At 54.4% G+C, this 23,889-nt stretch overlaps 2 protein-coding genes across 6 annotated transcripts in view; one reads left to right on the top strand and one right to left on the bottom strand.

Annotated features, from left to right (window-relative positions):
* Nucleotides 1-816: 816 nt before the first annotated feature.
* LOC142830272 (uncharacterized) lies at nt 817-21,903 on the bottom strand. Its single transcript, XM_075934405.1, has 3 exons — nt 21,864-21,903; nt 13,842-15,160; nt 817-952 (listed from the first exon to the last, which is right to left on the bottom strand). Exons 1-2 carry the CDS (start codon nt 21,901-21,903, stop codon nt 13,902-13,904), a joined length of 1,299 nt encoding a protein of 432 aa, XP_075790520.1. The 3' UTR covers nt 817-952; nt 13,842-13,901.
* Nucleotides 20,863-23,889, top strand: part of STAT1 (signal transducer and activator of transcription 1) — a 46,445-nt gene continuing 43,418 nt past the window's right edge. For 3 of the 5 annotated variants that reach the window (XM_075934195.1, XM_075934198.1, XM_075934196.1), the window contains exon 1: nt 20,864-21,072. The gene's annotated coding sequence lies outside the window, so the exon portion shown is untranslated. Of the gene's footprint in view, nt 21,073-23,889 lie in introns of all 5 variants that reach the window. The other 2 variants (XM_075934197.1, XM_075934194.1) reach the window with 2 other exon arrangements.

Here is a 23,889-nt window from a genome sequence, read left to right as displayed (position 1 = left end):
CTTCAAAAATGTGATCTCTGCTGAGAGCCTATGTCTGCTTCAGATGGACATTCGTCCTGCATGCGCTGTTTGAGTGAAGCTCATATGTCGCAGAAATGTGCCCATTGTTCAAAATTAACAGCCAGGGCCCGGTGCAACAGAAATGCGCCTTCAAATGATTTTATTCAACAAGGCATTCCAGCGATCGGACGCCTTGTCTATGTCTTCTTCAGGCCCTGCCATGGCACAAAAACGTAGGGCTTCCTCTCTGGGGGTAGCCCCAATGAAAAACGGGCTTCACCGGCGCATTCTCTGCCACCGGTCCCGCTGAGCAGGGTGAGCACAGGGGACAAACCTGGAACATCCAGCACTGCCTTTTCCTATGCAAAGGTGGTTTCAGAAGATGAGGTGGTTTCAGCCACGAGACCTAAGAAAATATCGGCCGCGGTACCTAGAAGAATGCGAAATGCAGATATTATTACTCCAGGGCAAGCATAGGTCAGGGATCTCTAGGGGATGCCTTCCTCCTCCATTGGGGGGACTCCCTCCTATATGTATTTCCTCCTATTGTACTCATACTCAGGGTTCTAGACAAGATCAACACAGATGGGGCCAAACTGATTCTCATAGCATCTGTCTGAGCACACCAAATGTGGTTTCCATTCCTTCACCGAATGTCTCTGAGGCCAGCATACACCCTCCCGAGCCTCCCTGACGTGGTGTCCCAGAACTGCAGCTCCCTCTTGCACTCGCAGCCCCAAACACTACATCTAACCACTTGGCTCCTAGCTGGTTCTGCCCATCCGAGGATCTTTGTTTGGACCAAGTCAAAGATGTCCTGATACAAAGCAGGAGAAACACTACTCAATCTACTTAACTGTCCAAATGGCGAAGGTTTGCTTTGTGGTGTTCTGTGAATGGGATCAATCTGCATGCCTCATCTATACACCAGATCCTCGACTACGCCCTTTACCTGCAACAAATGGGTCTGTCAATTGCTTCCTTGAGGTTATACCTTGCAGCGATTACTGCCTTTTGCCATTTGATAGACAGTACTTCGGTGTTTGCCCACCCAACAACGAAGAGGTTCCTGAAAGGATTGACGAACCTTAACTCTCCTCACTGACTCCCACCCCCATACTGGAACCTGGACCTAGTGCTGGACACTCTTATTCGGCCCCTCTTAGGCTGTGTCTAGACTACAGGGTTTTGTCAACAAAAGTGGACTTTTGTCGACAAAACTATACCTGCGTCTACACTGCCACTGAGTTCTGTCGACATAACGTCGACAGAACTCAGCAGTTTTATCGTCAGCTGTAAACCTCATTCTACGAGGAATAACGCCTTTTGTCGACAGAGTTCTGTCGACAGAAGGTGTTATTGCATCTACGCTGACCTTTGCGTCTACACTCTCATGTAGACAAAGCAGCTTGCTTTGTCGACAGAACTGTAAGTAGTCTAGACGCTCTTTGTTGACAGAAGCTTTGTCCACAGTATCTGTCGACAAAACTTCTGTCGACAAAAGCCTGTAGTCTAGACGTACCCTTAGAGCCTTTGGTCACTACATCACTTCAGATGTTAACACTCAAGTTAGTTTTCTAGCTTGCTATAATGTCAGCCTGCAGGATCAGTGAGCTTGCAGAATTGATGCCAGGACCGCTGTACACAACCTTCAACAAGGATAGAGTGGAACTGCGACCTCACCCAGACTTTATCCCTAAAGTCTGCTCCACATTCCATATTGACAAGTTGATCATATTCCTCCTCCTTCTACCACAAACCTAATCACAGCAGGCAGTCCTCCACACTTTTGACGTCTGTCGGGCGCTCGCCTTTTACATTGACAGGACCCGAGATTGGCATAAATCGGACCATTCATTAGTCTCTCCTGCAGACTGATCCAAGGGTGAGGCACTGTCTTTCCAGCATATTGCCAAGATCATAGTTTCCTGCATCACCACTTGTTACTCTATTCGTAATAAGCCTCTTCCATCACAACCGAAAGCACATTCTACACGGGCCATAACTACATCCACAGCTTTTTTATGGAGAGTCCCCCTTCGGGACATTTGATAAGCTGCCACATGGTTGTCCAATGTCACTTTCATAAACCATTATGTAATTGTGCAGCGATTGGCAGCAGACTCCTCTTTGGCTTCAACGGCACTTTCAGCTTCAAACAATCCTTGATTCTGGAGCCCGCCATCTGGATATTTCCAAATACTGCTGTATAGTCACTTAGAATGGAGCATCCATGGGGACACTACTCGAAGAAGTTACTTACCTTGGTGCAATAACGATGGTTCTTCGAGATGTGTATCCCTGTGGGTGCTCCACTACCCATTCACCTCCCCAACCCAGAATCTTGGTTTGGAGTATCATTTCAGATACTTGAGCCGGTGAGAGGAACTGGCGGGAGCCAGACTGCACGCATGAGGCAAAAGCTGCGAACAGAGCAAGATTCTCATCACTCATGTGCAGATGGCTGACTACGGCTATTGAAAGTCTCCGATTTGCGGCACCAGGACAGGCCTAATACCTACAGTGGAACGCCCATGGGAATACACATCTTGAAGAACCATCTTTACTACACCAAGGTAACTTCTTTGGCATCAGTCAGGCCCTGATGGTGCTGGATTAGAGAAGTTCAACCTGTATTAACTTTGGTGGGTTAGGAGCTTGGCGAATAGCTAGTAGCGCTATAACATTACATTGTTTCTAGCGCTCTCTTTTGCAATCTTACGGTTTTGGAGGAGTGACGGTCACTGCATACAACCACTGGGAACATCTCCAAGTAGAAGCATAGGAAAAAAATCATTGTGGGGCAAAGATGTAAGATAGGAGTAGATGGCTAGAAATAGAATAAGCTGTAAGGAGAGCAGATCGTCCATGCTAGTACTGCCCTCAATTGTAAATATTTGAGAAAGCAAAGGGAAGGGGAGCCACAATGATCTGATTCACCTGGCATCTCCTTGCTGCACAAATGGAATATATTTAAAATAAATTAATATCTGTTTTTATCTATCTAATCTGAAATCTTTGGACCAAGTTAGGGAGTTGTAGTGAAATTATGGAAAACCAGTTACCGTCAGTAGTTCTTCAGAACCATAACAATGGCATAGATTTGATATTAAACCATGTATATAGTCTCATCATCTCTGTAATTTATACATAATCAATAGAAATAAAAATAGATTTTGTTTTGCGTTACTTGTTTCTGGGTCTGAACAACCAGTGGGAACTGAGACATTTAAAGAGACAAGCATCACATTCATCCAGCATCCACCACCACACAGCTTTTTTAATGTATAATGCTTCTAAAAAAAGAACCCAGCATACAGAACACCCTTGACCATGTAAACTGCCTAGAAGACTGTATTAACCTCTGTAACATATCTTAGCTCTGTTCTGGGTAGTTGGAAACAAAGAGCTAATTAGGGATGTAAAATCCCATATAATTGGTTAACTATGAACCAGTTAAGGGAGCCGCTCCCCTCCCTTTCCCAATGTGGCTGGTCTGGAGCAGCTCCTGCCTGCAACTTGACCAGACCAACCACAGAAGGGGCTGCTCTGGATGCCTGAAGCAGCCCCTGCCTGCAACACACTTGGGCCCACCAACAGACGGGCTGCTTTGGATGGCCAGAGTAGTTCCTGCCCATGGCAGGCAGGGAGCTGTCCCAACCCCCACTGGTTAACTGGAACTGGTAAGCATCACCCTTAATGCTTATCAGTTAACCAGTTCGGTTAACTTTTCACATCACTAAGGCTAATGGTTAAAAAAAATCAGTTTTGAAAGAATAAGACACTCTGGGAACACAAATTATTATATTTCCCTCTCTAAGTTGATTAAGTTTTTCATCCTGACATGGTAAATTTACTCTATGTAACCCTTCATATTGAAACATTTGGCACCTATAGTCCGAAAGTGCAGTTTGAAATTGGTTTCATCAATATTTTCATGGGATTAAAACAGATGGCAAAATGTTAATTTTTTTTTGTTTTGTTTTCCTGCTTTAGTAAACATATTGTGACTGTACACAGATCAGAGATCCAGGACCGGCTTTGTCCTGATCTTGTCTCTAACACTGATTCAGTCTGCAACTTTGAGCTTGTTAGTCTGTAAAGTGCCACGGGACTCGTTGTCGCTTTTGCAGATCCAGACTAACACGGCTGTCCCTCTGAACTTTGAGCTTAGCACTCAACTCCAAAGCCTCAATTCCCTCAACTATAGAATGGAGATAATACTTCTATGCTGTACTTCAAGGACATTTAGTGAAGATTCACTAGTGCAAAGCACTTAAAATAAAAAAAAATGCTAAATATTTTAAACTGTGCTTAATTATGTAAACATAACGGATGGGTTACTTCTATGGATAAGGCCCTACCAAATTTACAGTCTATTTTGGCCAATTTTACAGTCATGGGCAGCGAGTAAAACAGGCAAGGGGAGGCCATGCCTTCCTTGGGTCTTAGGGTATGTCAGCACAGGGATGCAGATTAGGCAGGTCGACATTGCAAATGAAGCGGGGATTTAAATATCCTGTGCTTAATTTGCATACAAATGGCCTCCGTTTTTGCCGACTCAGCACTTTGTCAGCAAAAAGCGGCAGTCTAGAGGGGGATCTGTCGAGAAAGAAAGCCTTTTTTGACAGATCTGTAAACCTACTTGCAAGAGGCATGAGATCTGTTGAAAAAAGCTTTCTTTCTCGACAACTCCCCCTCTAGACTGCCGCTTTTTGCCGACAAAGTTCAGAGTCAGCAAAAACGGTGACCATTTTTATGCAAATTAAGCATGGGATATTTAAATCCCTGTTTCATTTGCAATGTCGACCTGCCTAATCTGCATCCCTCTGCCGACGGAGGGATGCAGTCTAGACATACCCTAAGGCTATGTCTATACTCGCGGCTTCTTGCATGAGTAACATGCAAATGAGCCTAAGCATGGAATATTGCAGAGCCTCATTTGCATACCTAATGAGCCACCATTTTTTTCAGAAGAGGCTCTTGTGCAAGAAGGAGCATCTACACTGCCCTTTCTTGCACAAGAAAAACCCTCTTGCGCAATGCCATTACACCTATTACTTTTCAGGAAGAACGGCCTTGCGCAAGAGGGTTTTTCTTGCGCAAGAAGGGGCTGTGTAGACACTCCTTCTTGCGCAAGAGCCTCTTGTGAAAAAAATGGTGGCTCATTAGGTATGCAAATGAGGCTCTGCGATATTTCATGCTTAGCCTCATTTGCATATTACGTGCGCAAGAAGCCGCAAGTGTAGACATAGCCTAAGTGTTCAGCCTTTTCCTTCTGCCCATCCTTATTCTGACCATTTCTGCAGATACTCACAGCAGACTGTTGAAGCCTGGTGAGTCTTAGTAATCTAGTAACTTAAAAAGCATTCCAGCTTGCCAGACCTATTAACACAACATTGTATCTGTGAAAAAGCCATTAAGTGATATTGCAGCCATTTAACTGGCATTTGCCAACCCAGAGGGGTATATAGTTTCAGTTTCGGAATTTATTGACAAAAATAGTGTGCATTATTGTTATATGTCTACGGGATCTTCGCTTAAAATTAGATTTAAATAATTAATTTGTTGCTGAAGATTATAAAATCACATCTCTAAAAAAATGTTGCATAGATTGTGCATCTAAAAATCTGAGTATTCAGCTTTAGCCTTAAATGCTTAGTTCTTCAGCAAAAACAAAAGGAAAAACTATGTAGCTCTTTAAAGACTAACAAGATGGTTTAATAGGTGATGAGCTTTCGTGGGCCAGACCCTCAGATCATACTCTGAAAGAGTATGTCTACACTACAAAGTTAATTTGAACTAACAGACATTAGTTTGAATTAACTTTAATAGGTGCTACACATACAAACTGCTAGTTCAAACTTAATTCGAACTAACGGAGCGCTTAATTCGAACTAGGTAAACCTCATTCTATGAAGACTAATGCCTAGTTCGAATTAAGGGCTGTGTAGCCACTTAATTCGAACTAGTGGGAGGCTAGTTCTCCCCAGCTTGCCCTAGTGGCCACTCTGGGCACCACCAGGGAAACTTGTCTGCCCCCCTCCCGGCCCCAGAGCCCTTAAAGGGGCACGGTCTGGCTACGGTGCCCATGCCAGGTGCAACCTGTCAGCACCCAGCCAGCAGACCCTGCACCTGGCATGGCATGAGCCAGCAACCCGCTGCCACCCAGCCCTCCCCCTCTTCCCGGGACCAGGCTGGCGGCTCCCAGGAGCCTGCCCAGAGCCACAAGAGGCTGGCGCCCGCCTGGTCTAGTGCAAACATCGTGGACCTCATCCAGGTTTGGGGGGAAGCCTCCAACGTCCATGACCTCCGCACTAGGCACAGGAAAGTGGCCATCTTGGGCAGGATAGCTGCCAGCCTGGCCACCCAGGAGCAGGTTTGCATGAAAATCAAGGTGGTCCAGTGAGACCCCCGACCCTGAGCTCTGAGCTTAGAACATAAAAACATAAGAACAGCTGTACTGGGTCAGACCAAAGGTCCATCTAGCCCAGTAGCCTGTCTGCTGACAGCGGCCAACACTAGGTACCCTGGAGGGGATGGACTGAAGACAATGACCAAGCCATTTGTCTCGTACCATCCATCTCCAGCCTTCCACAAACAGAGGCCAGGGACACCATTTCTACCCCCTGGCTAATACCACTCCATGGACCCAACCTCCATAAATTTATCTAACTTCTCTTTAAACTCTGTTATAGTTCTAGCCTTCACAGCCTCCTGTGGCAAGGAGTTCCACAGGTTGACTATTTGCTTTGTGAAGAAGAACTTTCTGTTATTAGTTTGAAGCCTGCTACCCATTCATTTCCTTTGGTGTCCTCTAGTCCTTCTATTATGGGAACTAATGAAGAACTTTTCTTTATGCACCCTCTCCACACCACTCATTCTTTTATAGACCTCTATCATATCCCCCCTCAGTCTCCTCTTTTGTAAGCTGAAAAGTCCCAGTCTCTTTAGCCTCTCTTCATATGGGACCTGTTCCAAATCCCTGATCATTTTAGTTGCCCTCCCCTCTCCCACCCTTTCCCTTCCCCTCTCCCACCTCCTTTTCCCAATCTCCCCGAGTTTTGTTCAATAAAGAGAGTTTCTATTTTTGAACACACGTGTCCTTTATTTTGTACATCAGGAAGGGGGGCTAGGGAGGGGTAAGTGGAAGGAGGTGAGGGAGGAATGGGGTACAAGCCCCCGATGGGGACGACTGGGGTGGCTCTGCGGGCTCCTCAGGGTGGAAGCTCTCCTGCAGCCCCCCGATTGACTCTCCCCCACCCAGATGGCAGCCTGCGGCAAGTGCAGCCGGGCTGATGGCCGAGTCCTGTGATGTGCTGAGTGTGGGCATTCAGGGCATTCTAAGACAGGACTGCTTTGCTGTCCCTCATCAAGTTAGACAAGCGAGCGGGGAACCCCTGAGAACTGTCTGTCTGGGGTGGGGGTCGGTTCCCTTTAAGCATAGCCCTCGGCTAGCCTGAGGCAGCAGCTCCACGCTCTAAGTCCTAATCTGATGCCCTGCCGGCACTGCTTCCGGCCAGCCTTAACCTCGGTTCAGGGTCCACTCAATGTGGACATGCTAGTTCGAATTAGCAAAATGCTAATTTGAACTAGTTTTTAGGTCTAGATGCACTAGTTCGAATTATCTTAGTTCGAATTAACTAATTCAAATTAAGTTAGTTCGAATTAGTGCTGTAGTGTAGACATACCAAAAGAGAAATGGCATGACCGTATATACCAAAGGAATACAATAAAAAAGTGAACATCTTATTAAACTGACAAATCAGATTTAGAACAAAAGGTAGGGAGAGGGAGGGAGGGAATAGCTGTTTATAAGTCAATGAATGGCTAATCGGGGTGATAAGTGGGGAAGCTATCTTTATAATGTATACGGTAAATAGCATCTTTGTTAAGGCCCATTCATAGAGTGTCAAATTTAAGCATGAATGAAAGTTCTGAAGTTTCTCTCTGTAATCTGGTGTTAAAGTCTCTTTGAAGTAAGATGCATGTAGTAAGGTCGTTAAGACTACCGTAAAATCTTGAGTATAATGCATGCTTTTTTTCTGACTTTTTTGGGTCAAAGTCCGGGTGCACATTATACACAGGTGTTATTTTTTAAAGTTTTATTTTGGCAGTGCCCTGACTTGCTGCCTGTCCAGTGCTCCTTCAGGCTGCGCCCAGAAACTTTCCTGCTGCAGCGTGGCGCGGGGGTTTCCGCCCCGTAAGGCTCCTGGACAAGGCAAGGAGCCGGCGGCACCACCAGGCTGCAACACCCTGGCTCACTGCCTGCCTGGTACTCCTTCAAGCTGTGCCCGGGGGTTCCTGTGGCAGGCGCGAGGTTGGCGAGCATCAGGGAGGGAAGAGGCTGTGCAGCCCGAACCTCCCAGGCAAGCCTGCAGGTGGGAGCGGTGTGTCCCTCCCGCCCTCTCTCCTGCAGCCCAGGGCCGCCTCCAGCAAGTGGGCAAGGCTGGGCTTGGTGCTGTTGGGTCGGCTCCTGGCTATGGGACAGCCACCTGTTGGCAGAAGTTGTGGGGTTGCTAAGCTCGATGGCTTCAAACCCCGGGGCGCATTGTACATAGAATTTCAGATTTTTTCATTACGCTAAGATTCCAACGTCAGGGTGCGTATTATACATTGGTGCGCATTATACTCGAGATTTTACAGTATGTCCAGGAAGGCTGAAATGCAAACTGACAGGTTTTTCCTTGTGAAGATGTCTGATGTCTGATTTGTGGGCATTAATTCTTGTGCGAAATATCTGAGAAGTCTGTACAATATACATAGCAGAAGGACACTGTTGGCGCATGATGGCATAAATTTTATTTCTATAATACGTGTCCTTGATCGTATAACTGACATGGTTAGGTCCAGTGATGGTGTCACTAGAGTAAATATGTGGACAAAGTTGACAACGGGGTTTGTTGCAAGGGAAAGTTCCAGGGTTGGTATCATTGTGGTATGTCCTGTGGTTGTTGGTAAGAATCTTCCTGAGGTTAGGTGGTTGTCTATAGGAGAGTATGGGTCTGTCCCCCAGAGCCTCTCAGAGTGTAGTATCCTGTTCCAGTATAGGTTATAGGCTATTGATAATGTGTTGGAGAGGTTTAAGTTGGGGGGCTATAGGTGATAAGTGGTGTTCCATTGTTGCTTTTCTTGGGCCTATCTTGAAGTAGATGGTTTCTGGGTATTCATCTGACTCTTTCAATTTGTTTTTTATTTCCCCCGGTGGGTAATTGAGATTTACAAATGCTTGGTAGAGATCTTGAAGTTTCTGGTCTCTGTCAATGGGATTAGAGTAGATGCGGTTGTACCTACAGGCCTGACAATAGACAATGGATCATATGGTATGTCCTGGATGGAAGCTGGAGGCAGGTAGGTAAGTGTAGCAGTCAGTGGGTTTTCTGTAGAGAGTGGTATTTAATTTTCCATTAGTGATTTGTACTGTGGTGTCCAGGAAATGGATCTCTCGTGTAGAATGGTCCAGGCTGAGATTGATGGTGGGATGTAGGTTGCTAAAGTCTCTGTGGAATGCGTCCAGTGTTTCTTGGCCATGGGTCCAGATCATAAAGATGTCATCGATGTAGCGTAAGTAAAGGAGAGGTAAAAGGGGATGCAATCTGAGGAAGCGTTGTTCTAAGTCATCCTTAAAGATGTTAGCATACTGTGGGGCCATGCAGGTACCCATGGCTGTGCCGCTGATCTGGAGATATAAGTTGTCCCCAAATTGGAAATAATTGTGGGTGAGAACAAAGTTACATAGGTCTGCTACGAGATTGGCTGTGGTATCCTCTGGGATAGTGTTTCTAATCACTTGTAATCCATCTTCATGTGGAATATTGGTGTAGAGAGCTACATCCATGGTGGCAAGGATGGTGTTATCAGGGAGGTTATCAACGTTTTGTATTTTTCTCAGGAAGTCTGTGGTATCTTGGAGATAGCTGGGAGTGTTGGTTACATAGAGTTTGAGGAGAGGGTCTACATAGCTGGATAATCCGGTAGTGAGTATGCCAATACCTGAAATGATGGGACGTCTGGGGTGTCCGGGTATATGGATTTTGGGAAGCAAATAGAACAATCCTGGTCGGGGTTCAGAAGGTGTTTCTGTGTGAATTTGGTCCTGAGTAGAGGTTCTGAGTAGAGGGAGTTCCTTAAGTAGACAGTGTAGTTTCTTTTGATTCTTCAGCGTATAGTTTAAATAAATTCTTCAAAAGACTAGCCTTATGTAAAATACACAATTTAAATTTTAATTACTGTAGTATAAAATCTTGCTCCCAAAGTCCTCCTGTCCTTTCAGTCAATCCCTGCTGCTGCAATCTTTCTACCTTTATTCCCTTCCCCTTTGAAGAGCCCTTAAAACAGGAGTAGGGAACATTTTTGGGGGCGGGAGCAGTGCTTTTTTTGTAAGAAAAAAGGTGCCAGTACTCCAGGAGAAAGTCGTTGAGCAAAAAAAAAAGCTGCACCAGGGGATCGAAATGTGGTTGCGGCCCCTTTAATACCCACATATCCCAATCAAAGTGCCGGTACGCTTGAGGTGAATGCCATTCATTTACAATATGCTGGGAAAATAGGGGTGTACTGTCACAAAAAAAGCACTGCCAGGACCAAAACTGACCCCTCCCTCAGAGCCAGGCATCCTCACCCCCCCCCCTCATTCCAATGCAACTACCCCTTCCCCAGAGTCCAGCACCCCAGCCCTCCTATCCCCAGCATCTCCCCCCACACACAGACACACACACCAAATTCCCCTCCCACAGAACCAGGCACCTGAGGGATGGGACGGGTAAAGTAATCCTATAAAGTGGCTGCTCCTGTCGCCGGCCCGGCTGCCTCAGCTCACAGTGTGTACAGGGAGGCAGCACGTGGCCCAACTCCTGACTCACTGCTCTATGCGTCACATAGGCCTGTGCGGTGTGCACTCCGGTCTCACCCCAATTAATGTTGGGCCCAGGGGCAACTGCCCCCTCCTCACTACGCCTCTAGTTTCAGTTCACTGAGTCCTCCCCAGCCCAGCTGAGCCGCCCACCGCTTTCCCCTCTCCACCCCCCAGCCCAGCTGAGCCACTTTTCTGCCCCAACAGTGGAACCACATGCTGCTTTTCAGACCCCCTGCTGGCCCAGCTGAGCCACGCACCGCAGCACAAGCGCTCCCAGGGCCAGGGGCTGTGCCGGGGAAAGCAGCACGGCAAGAGTGCTCACAAAAAATGGTGCCGGTACACCGTACCAGTACACCGTACCGGTGTGTACCATCACAAAAAAAGCACTGGTTGGGAGCCACCGACTCACAGAAAAATCATTCATGGGCCGCATACAAGTGAGAGACAAACAAACAAAGAAACAACAACCCTCACTGACATAGCCCCTGGCTGAGAAGGAGAAAGACACTCCCCACATTTCCCTCCCACACAAGACCCTAGGGGGACCCAGCCTAGTAGATTTTGTGTGCTCCAGCCCCATAGGGGGCAGTGAGGGAATGGGGATTGGGAGTGCCGGCATGGGCTCCCCAATGCTGGAGGGAGAGCCCTGAGCCTCTGGGGCTGGATCCAGGCAAGTCGGGGACCTGAGGTTCCCACCCTGCCTTAAAGGGACAAAAGGAAACATCCCGTTTCTTTCAGATAGAAGAAAAGAAAGGGAAACTCATTCATCCAGCTATTTGATTAACTAGTTTTAAAAGAACTCTCCACCAAAATCCATACCTTAGTATGATATAAAATCCTTTGTTATGCCTAAAATCTTTGGAAACATATTTTAACAAACATATGGTGAAATTTCATACTGTGTCTATTATGATGGAGAGCACACAAAATACTGTGTTCCCTTTTTCTACAAGCAATGAAATTTGTTATGAACACACTAAACCACTTAATTTAAAATAATATCTTTGTTTTAGTGCATTAAATATATAGTAATCTGCATTGATTACTTTAGGAAGGCTTAAGATACAAATACACTACATTGCACTCACAAGGCAGGATGGTGATACTGTATATTCAGTGGGACACATCCTCTACCCTGTGCACTGCAGGTGAAGAATGCATATTATTACTGCACAACTTGAAGGAATACATCTGGTTGAAAAGTGAAGCACTCAGTTGACAGGAAAAAGCCTGAGGCACAGCCACATGCTAAAGCTGCATCACAAGCAGTCTAGCGTTTCAGGAAGAACATTGGTTAAATGATCCAAACAGGATTTTGGTAGTTGGTCACACGGAGGCATGCTGAACTAACAGACTGGTGCGTGGGAGGAAATCAGATGGTTGCCCAGCCAAAGGCACAAAGCCAGGGTCACAGTTCCTAGGCTGACGTCCCTTTCCCCTCCTCCAGCTGTTTTAACTTTCGTTTTCCTCTCAATTACCTCCTTCTAGCTCCTGGAGTCCTTTCTCAGAAAGCACGTGTCTCCGCTGTGGCTCGGCTGTTCCAGGTTTAGCTCACCCCTCCTGCCTCCCTGGCCCAGTAAGCCAGAGCAGAGACCAGCCAATGTTTCCTCGACCCCAGCACCTGCCACTATGGGTACGTCTAAACTACATGGCTCCATCGACGGAGCCATGTAGATTTGTTGTTTTCACAAAGGCAAATGAAGCCGCGATTTAAATGATCGTGGCTTCATTTACATTTACATGGCTGCCGCGCTGAGCCGACAAACAGCTGATCAGCTGTTTGTCCGCTCAGCGCGCTAGTCTGGACGCTCCCCTGCCGACATCAAAGCCCTTTGTCGGCAGCCCCGGTAAACCTCATCCCACGAGTAATAACGGGGCTGCCGACAAAGGGCTTTGATGTCAGCAGGGGAGCGTCCAGACTAGCGCGCTGAGCGGACAAACAGCTGATCAGCTGTATGTCGGCTCAGCGCGGCAGCCATGTAAATGTAAATGAAGCCGCGATCATTTAAATCGTGGCTTCATTTGCCTTTGTCTATGTGTCTAATCTACATGCCTCTGACGACAGAGTCATGTAGTCTAGACACAGCCTATATGCACAGCCTGCTGACCTTGTAAAGCTTGTCCTTTGGACCAATGCCTCCACAGTAGGAGGTACGTCTACACCGTGGGCTAAAGTCGAATTAAGATACGCAACTTCAGCTAGGTTAATTGTGTCGCTTAAGTCAAAGTAGCTTTATTCGACTTTTGGTGCTGTCCACACCTTAGGAAGTTGAAGGAAGAATATGGTTCCTTCGACTTCCCTTACTCCTCCTGAAATGAGGGTTACAGAAGTTGGAGTAAGAAGCCTGTTATTTCAAAATTATTTTGAAATAATAGGCTTGCTGTGCAGACACACACTCTGTTAATTTAAAATAACATGAGTTATTTCAAAATAAGCATGCAGTATAGACGTCAGGGCTGACTTATCCATTAGGCAGAGTATGCACAGTGCCTAGGGCCCATGCTACTTTTAGGGGCCCCCAAAAATGTTTTAATTTCTTTTAAAATCAGAAGAAAAAAAATGAACTTTTAAGGTCGAAGAAAATGTTTTAATTTTTTTCTCACATCAGAAAAAAAAATGAAACTTTTAGGGCCCACAAAAATCTATTAAATTTTGCCTAAAATAGAAAAAAAATAAAATGTTGAAGTATTTAAAGTTATATCAAAAATAATCTTTAATAGTGATATTATTATGGTGGGAGGGGCCCACGAAGGCAAAAGTGCCTACGGCCCACGAAAGTCATAATGTGGCCCTGATAGACGTAGCCTAGGAGTGCCAGTTTTGGATATATTCCTAGAAGTTTCCTCATGATAGGGTGGAAAGGGACTTGGAAAGGTCACCAAGTCAGTCCCCAGCACTGCAGGCATGGACTTAAAAAAAGTGCTCAACCCCCAGCTATGCCCCAGTTCCCACTCCCACTCTGCCCCTTCCCCTAAGGCTCTAACTTACCTCACCTCTTGCCAGCCAGTTCCGTGCCTTCCCTCAGTGCACAGCATCCCTGCTCCCCCTTCAGCCCAGAGCCTCAGTGAAACAGCTGATTGCAGCAGGCAGGTGTGGAGAAGGAGGAGGTATTGATCTGGGAGGGGGTGAGGGCTGTGGGGTGAGGGGGGCTTTGGGAGGGGGTGAGGGCTGTGGTGCAGAGGTGTCTGAGGGATGGGGATGAGGGCTGTGGTGCAGGGGTGTCTGAGGGATGGGGGTGAGGGCTGTGGTGCAGGGGTGTCTGAGGGATGGGGATGAGGGCTGTGGGGTGAGGGGGGCTCTGGGAGGGGGTGAGGGCTGTGGTGCAGAGGTGTCTGAGGGATGGGGATGAGGGCTGTGGGGTGAGGGGGGCTCTGGGAGGGGGTGAGGGCTGTGGTGCAGGGGTGTCTGAGGGATGGGGCTGAGGGCTGTGGTTGGGACTCCGTGGTGAGGGGAGCTGTGGGGGGCTCTGGGAGGGGGTGAGGGCTGTGGTGCAGGGGTGTCTGAGGGATGGGGATGAGGGCTGTGGGGTGAGGGGGGCTCTGGGAGGGGGTGAGGGCTGTGGTGCAGGGGTGTCTGAGGGATGGGGATGAGGGCTGTGGTTGGGACTCTGTGGTGAGGGGAGCTGTGGGGGGCTCTGGGAGGGGGTGAGGGCTGTGGTGCAGAGGTGTCTGAGGGATGGGGATGAAGGCTGTGGGGTGAGGGGGGCTCTGGGAGGGGGTGAGGGCTGTGGTGCAGGGGTGTGTGAGGGATGGGAGTGAGGGTTGTGGGGTGAGGGGGGCTCTGGGAGGGGGTGAGGGCTGTGGGGTGAGGGAGGCTGTGGGGGGCTCTGGGAGGGGGTGAGGGCTGTGGTGCAGGGGTGTCTGAGGGATGGGGATGAGGGCTGTGGTTGGGACTCTGTGGTGAGGGGGGTTGTGGGGGGCTGGGGGAGGGGGTGAGGGCTGTGGGGTGAGGGGGCTCTGGGAGGGGGTGAGGGCTGTGGGGTGAGGGGGCTCTGGCAGGGGATGAGGGATGGGGGTGAGGGGGGCTGTGGGGGGGCTCTGGGAGGGGGTGAGGTCTGTGGGGTGAGGGGGCTGGGGGAGGAGGTGAGGGCTGTGGTGCAGGGGTGTCTGAGGGATGGGGATGAGGGCTGTGGTTGGGACTCTGTGGTGAGAGGGGTTCTGGGGGGCTGGGGGAGGGGATGAGGGCTGTGGGGTGAGGGGGCTCTGGGAGGGGGTGAGGGCTGCGGGGTGAGGGGTGAGGGCTGTGGTGCAGGGGTGTCTGAGGGAGGGGGTGAGGGGGGTTGTGGAGGGCTGGGGAAGGGGTGAGGGCTGTGGGGTGAAGGGGTGAGGGCTGTGGTGCAGGGGTGTCCGAGGGATAGGGGTGAGGGCTGTGGGGTGAGGGGGTGAGGGCTGTGGTGCAGGGGTGTCTGAGGGATGCGGATGAGGGCTGTGGTTGGGACTCTGTGGTGAGAGGGGTTCTGGGGGGCTGGGGGAGGGGGTGAGGGCTGTGGGGTGAGGGGGCTCTGGGAGGGGGTGAGGGCTGTGGGGTGAGGGCTGTGGTGCAGGGGTGTCTGAGGGAGGGGGTGAGGGGAGTTGTGGGGGGCTGGGGGAAGGGGTGAGGGCTGTGGGGTGAAGGGGTGAGGGCTGTGGTGCAGGGGTGTCTGAGGGATAGGGGTGAGGGCTGTGGGGTGAGGGGGTGAGGGCTGTGGTGCAGGGGTGTCTGAGGGATGGGGGTGAGGGCTGTGGGGGGCTGGGGGAAAGGGGGAGGGCTGTGGTGCAGGGGTGTCTGAGGGAGGGGTGAGGGCTGTGGGGTGAAGGGGTGAGGGCTGTGGTGCGGGGTGTCTGAGGGAGGGGGGAGGGCTGTGGGGGGCTGGGGGAGGGCTGTGGTGCGGGGTGTCTGAGGGAGGGGGGTGAGGGCTGTGGGGTGAGGGAGCTCTGGGAGGGGATGAGGGCTGTGGGGTGAAGGGGTGAGGGCTGTGGTGCAGGGGTGTCTGAGGGATGGGGGGAGGGCTGTGGGGTGAGGGGGGGAGGGCTGTGGTGCAGGGGTGTCTGAGGGAGGGGGGAGGGCTGTGGGGGGCTAGGGGAGGGGGGGAGGGCTGTGGTGCGGGTTGTCTGAGGGAGGGGTGAGGGCTGTGGGGTGAAGGGGTGAGGGCTGTGGTGCGAGGTGTCTGAGGGAGGGGGGAGGGCTGTGGGGGGCTGGGGGAGGGGGTGAGGGCTGTGGTGCAGGGGTGTCTGAGGGAGGGGTGAGGGCTGTGGTGCGGGGTGTCTGAGGGAGGGGGGAGGGCTGTGGGGGGCTGGGGGAGGGGGTGAGGGCTGTGGTGCAGGGGTGTCTGAGGGAGGGGGAGGGCTGTGGTGCGGGGTGTCTGAGGGAGGGGGGAGGGCTGTGGGGGGCTGGGGGAGGGGGTGAGGGCTGTGGTGCGGGGTGTCTGAGGGAGGGGGAGGGCTGTGGTGCGGGGTGTCTGAGGGAGAGGGGAGGGCTGTGGGGGGCTGGGGGAGGGGGTGAGGGCTGTGGTGCAGGGGTGTCTGAAGGAGGGGTGAGGGCTGTGGGGGGCTGGGGGAGGGGGTGAGGGCTGTGGTGTGGGGTGTCTGAGGGAGGGGGGAGGGCTGTGGTGCGGGGTGTCTGAGGGAGGGGGAGGGCTGTGGGGGGCTGGGGGAGGGGGTGAGGGCTGTGGTGCGGGGTGTCTGAGGGAGGGGGGAGGGCTGTGGTGCGGGGTGTCTGAGGGAGGGGGGAGGGCTGTGGGGGGCTAGGGGAGGGGGTGAGGGCTGTGGTGCGGGGTGTCTGGGGGAGGGGGGAGGGCTGTGGTGCGGGGTGTCTGGGGGAGGGGGGAGGGCTGTGGTGCGGGGTGTCTGGGAGGAGGGCTGTGGGAGGGGGGAGGGCTGTGGGGGGCTGGGGGAGGGGGGAGGGCTGTGGTTGGGACTCTGTGGTGCGGGGTGTCTGAGGGAGGGGGGAGAGCTGTGGGGGGCTGGGGGAGGGGGGAGGGCTGTGGGGTGAGGGGGGGAGGGCTGTGGTGCGGGGTGTCGGGGGGGGAGGGCTGTGGGAGGCTGGGGGAGGGCTGTGGGGTGAGGGGGGGAGGGCTGTGGTGCGGGGTGTCTGGGGGGGGAGGGCTGTGGGGTGAGGGGGGGAGGGCTGTGGTGCGGGGTGTCTGAGGGAGGGGGAGGGCTGTGGTGCGGGGTGTCTGAGGGAGAGGGGAGGGCTGTGGAGGGCTGGGGGAGGGGGTGAGGGCTGTGGTACAGGGGTGTCTGAAGGAGGGGTGAGGGCTGTGGGGGGCTGGGGGAGGGGGTGAGGGCTGTGGTGCGGGGTGTCTGAGGGAGGGGGGAGGGCTGTGGTGCGGGGTGTCTGAGGGAGAGGGGAGGGCTGTGGAGGGCTGGGGGAGGGGGTGAGGGCTGTGGTACAGGGGTGTCTGAAGGAGGGGTGAGGGCTGTGGGGGGCTGGGGGAGGGGGTGAGGGCTGTGGTGTGGGGTGTCTGAGGGAGGGGGGAGGGCTGTGGTGCGGGGTGTCTGAGGGAGGGGGAGGGCTGTGGGGGGCTGGGGGAGGGGGTGAGGGCTGTGGTGCGGGGTGTCTGAGGGAGGGGGGAGGGCTGTGGTGCGGGGTGTCTGAGGGAGGGGGGAGGGCTGTGGGGGGCTGGGGGAGGGGGTGAGGGCTGTGGTGCGGGGAGTCTGGGGGAGGGGGGAGGGCTGTGGTGCGGGGTGTCTGGGAGGAGGGCTGTGGGAGGCTGGGGGAGGGGGGAGGGCTGTGGGGTGAGGGGGGGAGGGCTGTGGGAGGCTGGGGGAGGGCTGTGGGGTGAGGGGGGGAGGGCTGTGGTGCGGGGTGTCTGGGGGGGGAGGGCTGTGGTGCGGGGTGTCGGGGGGGAGGGCTGTGGGGTGAGGGGGGGAGGGCTGTGGTGCGGGGTGTCTGGGGGAGGGGGGAGGGCTGTGGTTGGGACTCTGTGGTGCGGGGTGTCTGAGGGAGGGGGGAGAGCTGTGGGGGGCTGGGGGAGGGGGGAGGGCTGTGGGGTGAGGGGGGGAGGGCTGTGGGAGGCTGGGGGAGGGCTGTGGGGTGAGGGGGGAGGGCTGTGGTGCGGGGTGTCTGGGGGGGGAGGGCTGTGGGGTGAGGGGGGGAGGGCTGTGGTGCGGGGTGTCTGGGGGAGGGGGGAGGGCTGTGGGGTGAGGGGGGAGGGCTGTGGTGCGGGGTGTCTGGGGGAGGGGGGAGGGCTGTGGGGTGAGGGGGGAGGGCTGTGGTGCGGGGTGTCTGGGGGAGGGGGGAGGGCTGTGGGGTGAGGGGGGAGGGCTGTGGTGCGGGGTGTCTGAGGGAGGGTGAGGGCTGTGGTGCGGGGTGTCTGAGGGAGGGGGAGGGCTGTGGTGCGGGGTGTCTGAGGGAGAGGGGAGGGCTGTGGAGGGCTGGGGGAGGGGGTGAGGGCTGTGGTACAGGGGTGTCTGAAGGAGGGGTGAGGGCTGTGGGGGGCTGGGGGAGGGGGTGAGGGCTGTGGTGTGGGGTGTCTGAGGGAGGGGGGAGGGCTGTGGTGCGGGGTGTCTGAGGGAGGGGGAGGGCTGTGGGGGGCTGGGGGAGGGGGTGAGGGCTGTGGTGCGGGGTGTCTGAGGGAGGGGGGAGGGCTGTGGTGCGGGGTGTCTGAGGGAGGGGGGAGGGCTGTGGGGGGCTGGGGGAGGGGGTGAGGGCTGTGGTGCGGGGAGTCTGGGGGAGGGGGGAGGGCTGTGGTGCGGGGTGTCTGGGAGGAGGGCTGTGGGAGGGGGGAGGGCTGTGGGGGGCTGGGGGAGGGGGGAGGGCTGTGGGGTGAGGGGGGGAGGGCTGTGGGAGGCTGGGGGAGGGCTGTGGGGTGAGGGGGGGAGGGCTGTGGTGCGGGGTGTCTGGGGGGGGAGGGCTGTGGTGCGGGGTGTCGGGGGGGAGGGCTGTGGGGTGAGGGGGGAGGGCTGTGGTGCGGGGTGTCTGGGGGAGGGGGGAGGGCTGTGGTTGGGACTCTGTGGTGCGGGGTGTCTGAGGGAGGGGGGAGAGCTGTGGGGGGCTGGGGGAGGGGGGAGGGCTGTGGGGTGAGGGGTGAGGGCTGTGGTGCGGGGTGTCTGGGGGGGGAGGGCTGTGGGGTGAGGGGGGGAGGGCTGTGGTGCGGGGTGTCTGGGGGAGGGGGGAGGGCTGTGGGGTGAGGGGGGAGGGCTGTGGTGCGGGGTGTCTGGGGGAGGGGGGAGGGCTGTGGGGTGAGGGGGGGAGGGCTGTGGGAGGCTGGGGGAGGGCTGTGGGGTGAGGGGGGAGGGCTGTGGTGCGGGGTGTCTGGGGGGGGAGGGCTGTGGGGTGAGGGGGGGAGGGCTGTGGTGCGGGGTGTCTGGGGGAGGGGGGAGGGCTGTGGGGTGAGGGGGGAGGGCTGTGGTGCGGGGTGTCTGGGGGAGGGGGGAGGGCTGTGGGGTGAGGGGAGAGGGCTGTGGTGCGGGGTGTCTGGGGGAGGGGGGAGGGCTGTGGGGTGAGGGGGGAGGGCTGTGGTGCGGGGTGTCTGGGGGAGGGGGGAGGGCTGTGGGGTGAGGGGGGAGGGCTGTGGTGCGGGGTGTCTGGGGGAGGGGGGAGGGCTGTGGGGTGAGGGGGGAGGGCTGTGGTGCGGGGTGTCTGGGGGAGGGGGGAGGGCTGTGGGGTGAGGGGGGAGGGCTGTGGTGCGGGGTGTCTGGGGGAGGGGGGAGGGCTGTGGGGTGAGGGGGGAGGGCTGTGGTGCGGGGTGTCTGGGGGAGGGGGGAGGGCTGTGGGGTGAGGGGGGAGGGCTGTGGTGCGGGGTGTCTGGGGGAGGGGGAGGGCTGTGGTGCGGGGTGTCGGGGGGGAGGGCTGTGGTGCGGGGTGTCTGGGGGAGGGGGGAGGGCTGTGGGGTGAGGGGGGAGGGCTGTGGTGCGGGGTGTCTGGGGGAGGGGGGAGGGCTGTGGGGTGAGGGGGGAGGGCTGTGGTGCGGGGTGTCTGGGGGAGGGGGGAGGGCTGTGGGGTGAGGGGGGAGGGCTGTGGTGCGGGGTGTCTGGGGGAGGGGGGAGGGCTGTGGGGTGAGGGGGGAGGGCTGTGGTGCGGGGTGTCTGGGGGAGGGGGGAGGGCTGTGGGGTGAGGGGGGAGGGCTGTGGTGCGGGGTGTCTGGGGGAGGGGGGAGGGCTGTGGGGTCAGGGGGCTGGGGGAGGGGGGGAGGGCTGTGGGGGGCTGGGGGAAGGGGGGAGGGCTGTGGGGTCAGGGGGCTGGGGGAGGGGGGGAGGGCTGTGGTGCGGGGTGTCTGGGGGAGGGGGGAGGGCTGTGGTGCGGGGTGTCTGGGGGAGGGGGGAGGGCTGTGGGGTCAGGGGGCTGGGGGAGGGGGGGAGGGCTGTGGGGTCAGGGGGCTGGGGGAGGGGGGGAGGGCTGTGGGGGGCTGGGGGAAGGGGGGAGGGCTGTGGGGTCAGGGGGCTGGGGGAGGGGGGGAGGGCTGTGGTGCGGGGTGTCTGAGGGAGGGGGGAGGGCTGTGGGGGGCTGGGGGAAGGGGGGAGGGCTGTGGGGTCAGGGGGCTGGGGGAGGGGGGGAGGGCTGTGGTGCGGGGTGTCTGAGGGAGGGGGGAGGGCTGTGGGGGGCTGGGGGAAGGGGGGAGGGCTGTGGGGTCAGGGGGCTGGGGGAGGGGGGGAGGGCTGTGGTGCGGGGTGTCTGAGGGAGGGGGGAGGGCTGTGGGGGGCTGGGGGAAGGGGGGAGGGCTGTGGGGTCAGGGGGCTGGGGGAGGGGGGGAGGGCTGTGGTGCGGGGTGTCTGAGGGAGGGGGGAGGGCTGTGGGGGGCTGGGGGAAGGGGGGAGGGCTGTGGGGTCAGGGGGCTGGGGGAGGGGGGGAGGGCTGTGGTGCGGGGTGTCTGAGGGAGGGGGGAGGGCTGTGGGGGGCTGGGGGAAGGGGGGAGGGCTGTGGGGTCAGGGGGCTGGGGGAGGGGGGGAGGGCTGTGGTGCGGGGTGTCTGAGGGGAGAGGGCTGTGGTGCGGGGTGTCTGAGGGGGGGAGGGCTGTGGGGGGCTGGGGGAGGGGGGAGGGCTGTGGTTGGGACTCTGTGGGGGGGGCTCTGGGAGGCAGCGCAGAGCAGCGGGAGGGTAGCGCGCTTTCAGGAACAGCCGGTGCCGCAGCGCGGATTGGCTGTGGCTGCGGCAGGCCCGCCCCGCGGCTCGGGATTGGCCCGGGGGCTGGCCGCGCAACGGGCGTTCTGTTGCCGTGTCCTCGCTCGCTTTCGGTTTGCCGGCGGCGGCGCAGCAGCGAAGCGGTGACGGCGGCCCGGAGCCTCCTCTCGCCAGTCGGGTGAGTGACCCGGCGCCGCGTCCCCGCCCTGCTGGGGCCCTGAGCGCCGGGCAGCGCTGCCCCGGGCCCTTCCTTCCGCCGGGGCCCGCCTCCCGCACAGCCACGGGCCACGCGGTAGCGGTGAGGCGGCGTGAGCCCCAGCGAGCGGGGCAGCAGCAGCTGAGTGAAGCCGGATGAGCCCCCCTTCCCCCCACCTCTGAGCTCGCCGGTCCCAGCGGGACACACTCCCGCTGGGAAGTTGACGCATCAGCTGGAAATGTTGTTCCCTTGTTGCCATTGACACGCTTCTAATTCCCCACAGACACCCCACGAATAGGCAGGCTCTGGCCAAGTCCTGGTGATGGCTGCTGGCTGCTGCGCTCCTGTAACTACAGCCTCGCTGCACTGGCTTCGCAAAGATTCCACGTGGCTGGATTCACAGTCACCGAGCCAGTGGTCCTAAGACCCAAACCCCTCCTCCAGTCAGTGGAAAAACCCTGATCCTAGGACATAGAAATGCAGAGTCACCCCCTTGCCCAGCCAGGTGTTGGGAGCAGGAGCCACACAAGAGCTGACCTGTATGGCATCCTTGCCTACCCCAGTGAGTGCTGATGTCTTAGCTCGTGTTTCTAAAAATAGGTAGGGAGATTTTAGACATGGAAAGTGACGTGTAAATGGCATCACAGATCCTACAGGAACTATGCTGACTGCCTCAGAGGGAAGCACAGAACAACCCCCCCCAAAAAGACACTGCTTTATAGGACTTGACCTTCCCACCTCTTTAATTGAATTCCCTAGATATATAGGATTACGAAACTGCAGCACCTGATTCCTCTGAGACTCAAGGTTCATTCCTATTGTAACTCTTTCCTAAATAAATACACACAGAGAGGTACAAGTTGGTCACGGTATTTTAGGACAGAATGATGAAGGAACATAGGATTAAGAAGGCAGCATGAAAAATGTAATGGAAAGATGTAAGATACGTGCACATCTTTTCAAAGTGAACGTGCAGAGTTAAGGCATGTCTGCACTAAGGATGTTAAATTGCGTTTAATGAGCTAATCAAGTAGACGATGGCTTTTAAGCCTGCTCTCCTCAGCTCCTGCTCCCTTCTTCCCCGCTGCCTCTGATAGAAGTAACAAGGGGGGGAGAAGCAACTAGTAAACTAGTGACTCAACTACCCGAGAAGCCCAGGCTTATCAGGTAGTCAACTATTCGACTAGTCGCTTACATCTCGGCTTTGTCTACACTGCCTGCAAAGCCTATGCAAATGAAGCGTGGATTAGCATTTTGCCATGCTTCGTTTGCATCATTTATTCAAGCCATTTTTACACAAGGTTTTTGCTTAAAAACAAGCAGTGTGGACTCTTCTTTTGCGCAAAACCCGTTTTGCACAAGGTCCTTATGTGAGGCATTCTTACCTACCCCAGTGGGTGCAAGGCATAAGGATATTGTGCAAAATGGGGGTTTTGCACAAAAAAATTCCATCCACACTTATTGTTTTTGCGCAAAAACCTCTTGTGCAAAACCAGTTTGAATACATTATGCAAATGAAGTGTGGCAAAATGCTAATCTGTGCTTCATTTGCATAGGCACTGCCCACAAAGCCGGCAATGTAGACGTAGCCCACTAGGGAATTATTTCGAAATAGCTCTCCGTATTTTTAAATAAAAAGACGAGCATCCACGTTACCAAGCCCCTTATTTCAAAATAAGTGGAAGTTATTATTTTGAAATAATAACTTCCACTTGTGAAGTGGAATAGTGCTGTTTTGAAATAGTTATTTCAGGAGTTATTTCAAAATAACTTCCCAGTGTAGATGTGCCCTTAGAGAAATCACTTTCAGAGGGACTTAGGAAACTAATAAGTAACTTTAAAATCCAAGTCAGACGGGACCATTGTAATCATCTGATCTTGCAGTATAAACTTCAGAGTTTTGCTAAGTAATTCTTGCCATGACCTCCATAATTTCTGGTTGAAGTACAGCAGTGTCTTTCCTGTGTTTTTTTTTTCCCAGTACATATTAAAACACAGAATTAATTTAGGCTGGTCAGGGTGCTTTTACTGTTATTACACAAAGCATGTTAAACAAACATCTGTCAGGGAAAACTTAAATATTTAGTCCTGCTGTGCAGGCTAGATTAGAAGACCTCTCAAAGTCTCTTTCAGTTCTGTGATTCTATTAAGAATCACTGAGCTAGAGCAGTGTTTCTTAACCATTTTTATAAAGTACCCCTTTAAAAAAAAAAAAAAAAAAAAAAAATCCCCAGTACCTAGTTTTCAGACATACAAATTTTTTTTCTACCATTGGAACACATTTATTTAAACGAGTTAATCGTAGCCAAGAGGGCGATTACATTTTTGGGTGTAAAAAGTACAAAAATAATAAAGTGCTGTAAAACTTAAAACAAAAATTCAGTTTTCTTCAAATTTTAGTTGTGTTGACGTATCCCCCAGACTTCTCTTTGAAAGACTAAATTATGGATCCGCTACATCTGTAGGTAACGTCTTCTAGTGATTAACTGTTCTCAATGCTAAAAATTTGCTCAGTTTGCTCTCAATGTTAAAAACCTTATTTCTAGCCTGAATTTGTCTTGCTTCAGCTTCCTGACCCAGTTATGTCTTTGCTAAATTGAAGAGCCTTCTAATATGAGAAATCTCTCCCCCACATAGATATAGGTTGGACCTCCCTGGTCCAGCATACTCGGGACTTGCATGGTCCCAGGCAAGGGAGTTTGCCTGACCAGGGGCACTCAGGCTAGCTGCTTACTGTGCTGCAATGTGCTGCCAGTTCCCAGATGGGCTGCGCTATGCTGCCAACGCCCAGCGGGGCTG

Source organism: Pelodiscus sinensis, chromosome 7 (genome assembly GCF_049634645.1).
Source record: "Pelodiscus sinensis isolate JC-2024 chromosome 7, ASM4963464v1, whole genome shotgun sequence".
Classification (NCBI taxonomy): Eukaryota; Metazoa; Chordata; order Testudines; family Trionychidae; genus Pelodiscus; species Pelodiscus sinensis.
Note: the sequence above shows the minus strand (reverse complement) of the source record. Positions and strands in the feature narration are given on the sequence as shown.